Source organism: Oncorhynchus tshawytscha, unplaced genomic scaffold (genome assembly GCF_018296145.1).
Source record: "Oncorhynchus tshawytscha isolate Ot180627B unplaced genomic scaffold, Otsh_v2.0 Un_contig_19528_pilon_pilon, whole genome shotgun sequence".
Classification (NCBI taxonomy): Eukaryota; Metazoa; Chordata; class Actinopteri; order Salmoniformes; family Salmonidae; genus Oncorhynchus; species Oncorhynchus tshawytscha.
In genome coordinates this window covers 71,170-81,975 of record NW_024609408.1, presented here as the reverse complement: position 1 = coordinate 81,975, position 10,806 = coordinate 71,170, and the positions used below count along the sequence as shown (strand labels likewise).

Genomic DNA, 10,806 nt, shown 5'->3' with positions numbered 1-10,806 from the left:
AATGAATCTGATTCAGTATCTCCTCCATGTGTTGTCCTCCCTGTCATGTCCCCAATCCTCACCGCCAAGACACTGTGTTATGGATCATTGCTCCCTGGGATCCTTGGGAAGTCCAACGATGACATCACCCCGTTGAAGTTGAAATGTAAAATGGTTAAGGTAAGGGTTATTGTAATGAACATGAGGGGAGACAGAGAGCTGGTTTCAAGCGCAGGGTGCAGCAGGTGTTTATTGCAAAGGACCACAGGAGGAGGCAGGTAGCTGGGTCCAGGGGCAGGCAGAAGGTCATACACAGGGGGTCCAAAAGGGAAACAGTACAGGCAGGGAAAAGGCTAGTAACGTAGTCCGGGAGATCGGGCAATAGGTAGGTAACAGGAAATCCGATAGGCTAAAGTACAGGCAGAGAATAGGCAAAAGGCGTCGTTAGTGAGGCAGGCAAAAACTATCCAACACAGGAGGATTAAATCACAGGGAAGCCCAGTGCTCCGAAAGACGTGTGTCACAAAACAAACACAAATACCTCACAGTGATGGGGTGCAAAGAACTGAACTAAATAGTGTGTGATAATGACATACAGGTGTGTGAACAAGTGAATAGAATTCAGGTGATTAGGATCTGGAAAGTGAGCTGCGTTCAGGGGATCTAGGTGTTTGAGGGTGTGGGCTGGAAAGTGAGCTGCGTTCAGGGGATCTAGGTGTTTGTGTGTGGGCTGGAAGGTGAGCTGCGTTCAGGGGATCTAGGTGTTTGAGAGTGTGTGCTGGAAAGTGAGCTGCGTTCAGGGGATCTAGGTGTTTGAGTGGGCTGGAAAGTGAGCTGCGTTCAGGGGATCTAGGTGTTTGAGGGTGTGGGCTGGAAAGTGAGCTGCGTTCAGGGGATCTAGGTGTTTGAGGGTGTGGGCTGGAAAGTGAGCTGCGTTCAGGGGATCTAGGTGTTTGAGGGTGTGGGCTGGAAAGTGAACTGCGTTCAGGGGATCTAGGTGTTTGAGGGTGTGGGCTGGTAAGTGAGCTGCGTTCAGGGATCTAGGTGTTTGAGTGGGCTGGAAAGTGAGCTGCGTTCAGGGGATCTAGGTGTTTGAGGGTGTGGGCTGGAAAGTGAGCTGCGTTCAGGGGATCTAGGTGTTTGAGGGTGTGGGCTGGAAAGTGAGCTGCGTTCAGGGGATCTAGGTGTTTGAGGGTGTGGGCTGGAAAGTGAGCTGCGTTCAGGGGATCTAGGTGTTTGAGGATGTGGGCTGGAAAGTGAGCTGCGTTCAGGGGATCTAGGTGTTTGAGGGTGTGGGCTGGAAAGTGAGCTGCGTTCAGGGGATCTAGGTGTTTGAGTGGGCTGGAAAGTGAGCTGCATTCAGGGGATCTAGGTGTTTGAGGGTGTGGGCTGGAAAGTGAGCTGCGTTCAGGGGATCTAGGTGTTTGAGGGTGTGGGCTGGAAAGTGAGCTGCGTTCAGGGGATCTAGGTGTTTGAGGGTGTGAGTTGAGAGCAGACGTTACAGTTATGGTGATGGTTAAGGTTATGGTTTGGGTAGGGACATCCCAAGAATACCAGATAGCACCAACACTGTGTTATGATTGTATTATGACACGTTTTGTAAATCATGGTAGGAATTACTGGTATTGTAGTATTGAATGTCAATGTTTTCTTCATTTCTGTCAATAAACAAAATAGTTGGAATACTTACAATTTCAAATCAAATCAAATTGTATTAGTCACATGCGCTGAATACAACCTTACCTGTGAAATGCTTACTTACAAGCCCTTAACCAACAATGCAGTTCAAGAAATAGAGTTAAGAAAATATTGACAAAATAAACCATTTAAAGTAACACAATAAGATAACAATAACGAGGCTATATACAGGGGGTACTGGGTCAATGTGAGGCACATAGTGAGTGTAGCATTGTAAACAACCGTCTGAAGGGATTATAACATTAAGACATGGATGGTAATGTCATCCTACTGTATTTCAGTGTGTGGCTCTGATAACACACACACACACACACACACAGAATAGCTCACCATTCCTATTGGACTCAGTAATAGTGTAGGGTTGACCTCTGGCCCTAAGAAGCCCAGGGAAGATGATTAGATGAGACAGCAGCCACTGAGGCCTGTGATACAAACCTTAAAGGCCGAGCGCAGTCTTATATACAGTACCGGTCAAACGTTTGGACACACCTACACATTGCAGGTTTTTTCTTTATTTTTTAAAACTATTTTCTATATTGTAGAATGATAGTGAAGATATCAAAACTATGATATAACACATATGGCATCATGTAGTAACAAAAAAGTGTTGAACAAATTCTTAAAAAGTAGCCACCCTTTGCCTTAATGACAGATTTGCACACTTTTGGCAAGCTTCATGAGGAATTATTTTCCAACAGTCTTGAAGGAGTTCCCACATATGCTGAGCACTTGTTGGCTGCTTTCCCTTCCCTCTGCAATCCAACTCATCCCAAACCATCTCAGTTGGGTTGAGTTCGGGTGATTGTGGAGGCCAGGTCATCTGATGCAGCACTCCATCACTCTCCTTCTTACACAACCTGGTTATTATCCTGTTGAAAAACAAATGATAGTCCCACTAAGCGCAAACCAGATGGGATGGCGTATCGCTGCAGAATGCTGTGGTAGCCATGCTGGTTAAGTGTGCCTGGAATTCTAAATAAATCACAGACTGTCACCATCAAAGCACCCCCACACCATCACAACTCCTTATTCATGCTTCTCGGTGGGAAATACACATGCGGAGATCAACCGTTCACCTACTCCGCGTCTCACAAAGACACAGCGGTTGGAACCAAAAATCTCAAATTTGGACTCATCAGACCAAAGGACAGATTTCCACTGGTCTAATGTCCATTGCTCATGTTTCTTGACCCATGCACGTCTCTTCTTCTTTTTGGTGACTTTAGTAGTTGTTTCTATATAGCTATTCGACCATGAAGGCCTGATTCACACAGTCTCCTCTGAACAGTTGATATTGAGATGTGTCTGTTACTTGAACTCTGTGAAGCATTTATTTGGGCTGCAATCTGAGGTGCCATTAACTCTAATAAACGTATCCTCTGCAGCAGAGGTAACTCTGGGTCTTCCTTTCCTGTGGCAGTCCTCACGAGAGCCAGTTTCATCATAGTGCTTGATGGAGTTTGCAACTTCACTTGAAGAAACTTAAATATTTATTGAAATTGTCCGTATTTACTGACCTTCATGTCTTAAAGTAATGATGGACTGTCGTTTCTCTTTGCTTATTTGAGCTGTTTTGCCATAATATGGACTTGGTGTTTTACCAAATAGGGCTATCTTCTGTAAACCACCGCTACCTTGTCACAACACAACTGATTGGCTCAAATGCATTAAGAAGGAAAGAAATTCCACAAATTAACTTTAACAAGGCACACCTGAAATGCTTTCCAGGTGACTACCTCATGAAGCTAATTGAGAGAATGCCAAGAGTGTGCAAAGCTGTCATCAAGGCAAAGGGTGGCTATTTGAAGAATCTCAAATATAAAATATATTTTGCTTTGTTTAACACTTGTGTGGTTACTACATGATTCCATATGTGCAATCTCAATCGCACTCCACACTGCCTTTTCCCACCTGGACAAAAGGAACACCTTTGTGAGAATGCTGTTCATTGATTACAGCTCAGCGTTCAACACCATAGTGCCCATGAAGCTCATCACTAAGCTAAGGACTCTGGAACTAAACACCTCCCTCTGCAACTGGATCCTGGACTTCCTGACGGGCCGCCCCCAGGTGGTAAGAGTAGGCAACAACACGTCTGCCACGCTGATCCTTAACACTGGGGCCCCTCAGGGGTGTGTACTTAGTCCCCTCCTGTACTCCCTGTTCACCATCAACTGCGTGGCCAAACATGACTCCAACACCATCATTAAGTTTGCTTACGACACAACAGTGGTAGGCCTGATCCCCGACAACGAGGCTATATACAGGGGGTACCTCTTTATTGTTATTCTTATTGTGTTACTTTTTTTGTTTTGTTTTTTGTTTAATTTTTACCCCTTTTTCTCCCCAATTTCATGGTATCCAATTGTTAGTAGTTACTATCTTGTCTCATCGCTACAACTCCCGTACGGGCTCGGGAGAGACGAAGGTTGAAGGTCATGCGTCCTCCGATACACAACCCAACCAAGCGGCACTGCTTCTTAACACAGCGCGCATCCAACCCGGAAGCCAGCTGCACCAATGTGTCGGAGGAAACACCGTGCACCTGGCAACCTTGGCTGGCGTGCACTGTGCCCGGGCCGCCACAGGAGTCGCTGGTGCGCGATGAGACAAGGATATCCCTACAGGCCAAACCCTCCCTAACCCAGACTGGGCCAATTGTGTGTCGCCCCACGGACCTCCCGGTCGCGGCCAATTACGACAGAGCCTGGGCACGAACCCAGAGTCTCTGGTGGCACAGCTGGCGCTGCAGTACAGCGTCCTTAAACACTGCGCCACCCAGGAGGCCTTATTGTGTTACTTTTTATTATTATTTTTTACTTTAGTCTATTTGGTAAATATTTTCTTAAATCTTCTTGAACTGCACTGTTGGTTAAGGGCTTGTAAGCAAAAAAGCATTTCATAGGAAGGTCTACACTTGTTGTATTCAGCGCAAGTGAAAAATAAAGTTTGATTTGATTGATGTGGTCAAATGTGCTATCGGAATCTATTGACATATAGATACCACATAGATAAATATATAAAAATATATAATACGTTATTGATTAAAATATATAGATAAATAGTTGAAGATACCTAGATTGATAAAGCTATATCATAGATAAAGTAAAGTAAAGTATCCATACATGCAATGTTTTTTTTGTTGCCAAAACATTAGTGTTTAAAAATGGGAGATTGACATGTCTGATTCCATACTTCAATCAAATATGAACACACTACTAATTCAAGGAATTTGTCGAGCTGTTAAACTTAATCCCTATGACCAGTGACCATGGTTTCTTTAGAGAAGTATTTTCACCATACATCCTATGCAACATCCGCACCTTCATGTGGCAAGTATAGGAAATGCAGCTATTATAATAGGTTAGTGCCCTCTATTTAAACTCTGGACCTCGAAGCCTGTTCCACTGTTTTTTTTCATTGTTCCCATCTAATCGGGGACTGATTTAGACCTGGGGCACCAGATGAGTGCAATTAATTAGCAGGTAAAAAAGTTTACTCCAAATGTTGTTGAGTCCCGTTTTGTTCTTAAATAGAAGTTGTAGTTGAGTTGTGTCTCTCTTAAAATTTAAATAAGCGGGTAGAAGAAGTTGGAAGGAACCCCACAAACTTCACTTTAGAGCAGAATTGATCATTTATAGCAGCTTGTGCCAAACCCTTAGCAGACTATTCAGATTGGAATGGCAACACGTGGAAACCATACAATTAAAAGGAACTACAACGTCCGTTTAAGAACCCAACAACTTGTATGTCACGTTGAAGAGCGTTTGGAATCCACGGTTTCTGTTCTGTTGCAAAACGTTTTGACACAGAATCTGCGTATTGAATACACCCCAGGATTCCATCAACTCACCATACCCCAACCCAACAGGTGGCGCTAAAGGTAAAGTGGTACACTTGTAGGTCGAGATTCTATTAATCAAAGAAGAGGTTAGCCAAAATACTTGTCAACATCACTACCTCAGTGGACACATCTCTTTTAGTTTAATCTGAGGAATTTGTCATTGCTAAAGTAAATAACGCTCCCCACTAGGTCTATTTGTTGCTATCTTCACTCAAGTCAAGGCGTAATTGCTGACATAATCCACCTGATTACTCAAGGTAAATATTGACAACCTGTTGTGAATGTGTGGCTAAGCTAGCTAACGTTAGGTAGCTAGCTAACGCTTAAAAGCCAGGTATAGCTAACTGTGTTTATTAACATGTTGACTTTCTTTCTGGGGTTAATTATCTAGGTCTCTAACTGCAAGTATTTCACAGTCATTGATTTGCTAGCAAGCTATCAGTTGAAGACTGTTCCAGAACAGTCAGTTTGTTATAGCTAGGCTAGTTAGTGTTGTACCGGTCAATGAAATTACTGTACATTTTTAGTACCCCAACAACTTAGAAACCTCAAGCTACTGTGCTGAAGCTTTACGGTGGAGGCACAGTGGCTGAAATGAGACGATCTACTGCGAGCTGACTAGCTAGCTGTTAGTTAGGTGATAACTAACGTTAGCTGCTAAACAAAAGACAAGCTGCCAGTCGGCTAACAAAAGCAGTTATTTTGCCAAGCAAAAGCCATTTGTGTAAAGATACCTGCTAAAGTAGGAGCTCAAATTACAATAGAGCCTTTCTGTTCATGTTGCAACGTGTTCTCTCATTTCACTTCTACTCACTGGCAAGCCTGGTTCAGCAGTGCCACAGCATGCACCTGGTTTCTAGGCTGTACGACTCACTAATTGGCAAAATGAATCACGCCTGGTGTCCTAGCTAAGTAAATGACTGTCCTGGAACAGCATTCAACAGATGGTGAAATAGTTGCAGTTAGATTTAGATAATTTGGGAGGGAGACACCGTGGAAAGTTACTGCTACGGTAACGTTCCAGTGATTGACCTGACATGACCACCTAGGCCTATCTGATGACATGCCATTTTAAGATTAGCTACGTATCAACCGTTCCCATTGAATATGGGGTTTTGTACAGAGTAGCCAATGATTGTTTTTGGGGAGGTCCTGCAGTACTTTAAAGACTGATAGCTTGAAGGTATCAATAGCTAGCTCCTACTACAGAGACATTACCATTGCTGGATAAAAAAAAACTGCCATTAATACCATTGCACGGCGTACAACTAAAGGATACATCGATAGACTTGTCTGGAGTACACGGGGAATCTTTCTGGGTGCTCATTTGTCAATGTCTCGAAGAAGAGGCACGGCTCGCCATTGCTGTCCTACCAGTATGTGTCTTGGATGACTCGTATGATTATGGTGTCATTCACTTGCCTTGTTGTATTTGGAACTCTTGCTGACATGTTTATGTTGTAGACCATGTTCGGCAGCATCTGGGGATACTTCTACACGTCCTTCCTTAGATACTGGCTGAAGTGGTTCATCAGACAGGTGACAGGGAAATGCGAGCTGCAAAGGATTTGTGCCGGCTACAAGCCTGGGGCGCCCAGGACAACGAAAGCAGGTGAGGTTACATTCTAGAGCTAAATAGTGTTCATTAGGGTAACAGAACATGTTTTGTTACGGAAAAACAACAATTGGAGTCTCTAATTGGACAAGTCCAGATAGTCCTCCCCGTTTTTCCTCCATTCGATGCCCAATGAACACTACCCAGCCCTTACGAAAAACAAGTTGTCAGTTGTGCTATTCATTATCATTTTGAACTGTTTTTAACCTGTCATTTGACTTTTCTTCATTCAGAATACTCACTCAAGAACTCCAAATCTAAGGTAAATGTTGGAAATCATTTCTTTCACTTGATTTTTACTGAAGCAGGAATGCATGGTTGACTAGTTATCATACAGACAACCACAATCAACTGTTACATTTAACCCACTTAACAAATCCATTGATCAGTACCTCGATGGTTGCTATTCACATTCTTATCAACAGTTCATGGGCATTTCCATGGTAATAGAGAGATGTGGAGACTCTGATGTTTCACTTTTAAAATGAATGGGAAACAAATACCAATGATTGCAAAGTTAAACAAAACATACTATGCACACGACTACTTTAACAATTTCCATAGAATATTTTACAAAAACACATTTAGTTGAACAGTGCAGATGCAAAGTTTGGTAATAAAATGAGGGTTTGTGCTGTTGGTGTTGTCATTCACTTACCAAACGTTTGCATCTGCACTGTTGGAAGTCGTCGTGCATAGTTGTATGGTTTGCTTAACTTTGCAAATATTCGTTTTTGTTTGGCATACATTTTAAAGGGAACAATTCTGAGTCTCAGCATCACTCTGTTACTATGGCATTTCCCCCATACAAAGTTAAGGCAGTAGGTAATACATAGTTGGTTGTTCCATCATCTGACCTCAGTGATCATCGTGCGTGTTACATCATAGTCTGTAGGAGAAGTACTAACACAAACTCTGAGCTATTACCATGGATGAGATAACTAATCACACCATCTCTCTCCTCTGTCCCTCCATCCTTTTCCTCTTCCTCTCTCTTCCTCTCTTCCTCTCTCTTCCTCTCTCTTCCTCTCTCTTCCTCTCTCCTCTCTCTTCTCTCTCCCTCTCTCTCTCTCTCTCTCTCTCTCTCTCTCTCTCTCTCTCTCTCCCTCTCTCTCTCTCTCTCTCTCTCCCTCTCTCTCCCCTCTCTCTCCCTCTCTCTCCCTCTCTCTCCCTCTCTCTCCCTCTCTCTCCCCCTCCCCCTCTCTCAGCTATTAAGAGCTGCTGTGGATGTGGAGGAGGATGGTTTGGAGAAGCATCTGGATCTTGTCATGAGGGAAAAGAATGTCAAAACGCAGAGGGATCCCACGTCAGTCTTGTTACCCTTTACAGTTTTATTCATATTTTATATAGATTATTTTATATGGTATGTATTGATGACTAATGTGTGTCTCTTTGGTCCTAGGTTTAAGGTGAATCTGAAGCTGTGTCTCTTACAAATAACGGGATACAGGAACTTATTCACGTCCGTGGAAGAGTTGAGGAAGGAGAATTTTGACTCGGATAAAGTCCAACACGAGGAAATGCTTTTGAAGGTACTGTGGCCGTTATTTTTTTATGTCAATGACTAGCATGGAGCAGTGGAATGTTTCTGGATGAGATGATTCAACATGACTGTTTCAAACTTTTTAATATCATCTCTGTTTAAAGGTAAGTGTAAAGCATTAACAGGGATGGACTTGTCTGACTCTACAGTTATGGGACCTGTTGATGCCCGGGGTCAAACTGGAGTCCAGAGTTACCAAACAGTGGGGCGACATTGGTTTCCAAGGCGATGACCCCAAGACTGACTTCCGAGGAATGGGCATGTTGGGCCTAACCAACCTTGTGTGAGTTATGTTGTCTGAATGACTGTCCAGTCCTTAACAATCTAACCTTGCTCATTAGTATTCTGAAAAGTTGTTGTATATTTTTTTCTCAAGTTTAAGCTAGATTTCTTAACTTTTTAAAATTCGATATCTTGTTTATTACAGGTTCTTTAGTGAGAACTACACTGAAGAGGCTCGGCAAGTGCTGTCCCATGCAAACCATCCCAAACTGGGGTAAGGATTACGTAATGACCTCATTTTAGAAGTTGACTGGCCTGTTGAACTCTGTTCTTTATATGTCAGCTGTTCTGTTGCACATTTCAGTATATTCACTCGTCTGTCAATAGTTGTGTTTGTTTTAGCTTGCCCAATGTACTGGGTGGGTAGAGTTTCCACATTTGAGACTTTTCCATTAGTCCTAAAGTGAAATCTCTGCCCACCTGGGCCCCAAACAAGCACACCCAAAGTAAACCTACTTTGACAACATTTATAGCCTTTTAATGATTATCATATGTGTGTCATGTTTCAGGTACTCCTATGCCATAGTGGGTATCAACCTGACGGAGATGGCGTACAGTTTACTGAAGAGTGGTGCTCTCAAACCCCACTTCTACAACACAGTGTCTGGGAGACCCCAACTGCAGCACCTCCATCAGCTGTTCTGTAAGTGTATGATAATCGCGCTCAACTCTGTTTGTCAGTAGCATAGGGGATAACTCCCTGCTTCAGGTTACCTAAACCCCTAAGTCTGTCTTGGCCTCCCTGCTTCAGGTTACCTAAACCCCTAACTCTGTCTTGGCCTCCCTGCTTCAGGTTACCTGGTGTACAAGTTTGATAAGTTCTGGGTGGAGGAGGAGCCCGAGAGCATCATGGAGTTCAACCACTACAGGGAAAAGTTCCACGACAATATCAAGATTCAACTACGGGACCCCGCCGTCGCCCTCACCATGACGGATAGTCCAAGAAGTAACTGACCGACCAACCGACTGAACGGCTCTCGCTTGGACCTAATTGGGACCACCAGAGCCTCGATACACTACAGCGTACTTCCAAATCTATAAGGGACATTTAGAGCTAGCTTTCCCTTCGATCTTAGTTTAGACCCAATCTACACACTTTTTTTTTATTTGTATAAATTAGTGACTAGTTTTTAGAAATAAGTAAGACCAGGTGACGAATTCAATCCTCTGCCTCAAATAATGACCATTCCAATGCTTCAAATATTACAAAAGGGGAAATAAAATAGTAGGGCACTAGTTCTATGTAGTTGATTGGCTGTGTACGTTTCAGCGGACATGGAAAGGAATTACACAATAGTTTGAGGAAATGGAGATTGGTGAATAATATTAACTAGCTGGTAACTAGGTTTTTATTTATTTAACAAAGTCAACAAGTGCCGTCTCGCACGTATTCATAATAACTTTGCCTACTCATTCTCGTATTTTTCCTTCTTGCTCAGGAATCAAATATGTGTCCAGAGAGGGAATTTATATCGTAGTAGACTTAAAACTAAGGAATCCTTTGTTTACCTAATGCTCAATGGTTGTACTACTTACTCAGACACGGAGAGCTCTGTGCATGTTTTAATGCGTTTGAATTGATACCGTCATTGTTGTCAATACATTTCAATAGGTGGTGCTGAGATTACTGGTTATTACGCCGCTGCCTATTCCACACATTCGTACAATATTGTCTTTGCTGAAAGCTGACTTTGTATGGTATTTTGTCTGTTATTTATAGGCCGTGGGCCCTGATTTTGTTTTTTGAAGATGATTTGACATTTTGTAGACACAGTATGGATCTTTGTAACGACTGACACATGCCCAGTGTTAATAAATTAAACTTCTGATGTGATGTTTTTGGAT

The 10,806-nt window shown here is 43.0% G+C and overlaps 1 protein-coding gene across 2 annotated transcripts; it reads left to right on the top strand.

Annotated features, from left to right (window-relative positions):
* Positions 1-5,586: 5,586 nt before the first annotated feature.
* Positions 5,587-10,795, top strand: LOC112232055 (ELMO domain-containing protein 2). 2 transcript variants are annotated; one of them, XM_024398865.2, is made up of 9 exons: positions 5,587-5,778; positions 6,986-7,133; positions 7,370-7,398; positions 8,345-8,442; positions 8,539-8,668; positions 8,829-8,962; positions 9,107-9,175; positions 9,471-9,604; positions 9,755-10,795. In XM_024398865.2, the coding sequence occupies exons 2-9, from the start codon at positions 6,989-6,991 to the stop codon at positions 9,913-9,915; spliced, it is 900 nt and encodes a 299-aa protein (XP_024254633.2). In that variant the 5' UTR covers positions 5,587-5,778; positions 6,986-6,988; the 3' UTR covers positions 9,916-10,795. The 2 variants fall into 2 exon arrangements, with proteins under 2 accessions (XP_024254633.2, XP_024254634.2); XM_024398866.2 differs by lacking the exon at positions 5,587-5,778 and adding an exon at positions 6,338-6,897.
* Positions 10,796-10,806: the final 11 nt, after the last annotated feature.

Excerpts from the sequence above, each read along its gene's own strand:
- LOC112232055 (XM_024398865.2), top strand. The coding sequence starts at position 6,989 with ATGTTCGGCAGCATCTGGGGATACTTCTACACGTCCTTCCTTAGATAC. Across the intron at positions 8,669-8,828 it reads ACGAGGAAATGCTTTTGAAG|TTATGGGACCTGTTGATGCC; the intron begins GTACTGTGGCCG and ends CTGACTCTACAG. Across the intron at positions 9,605-9,754 it reads GCACCTCCATCAGCTGTTCT|GTTACCTGGTGTACAAGTTT; the intron begins GTAAGTGTATGA and ends TCCCTGCTTCAG.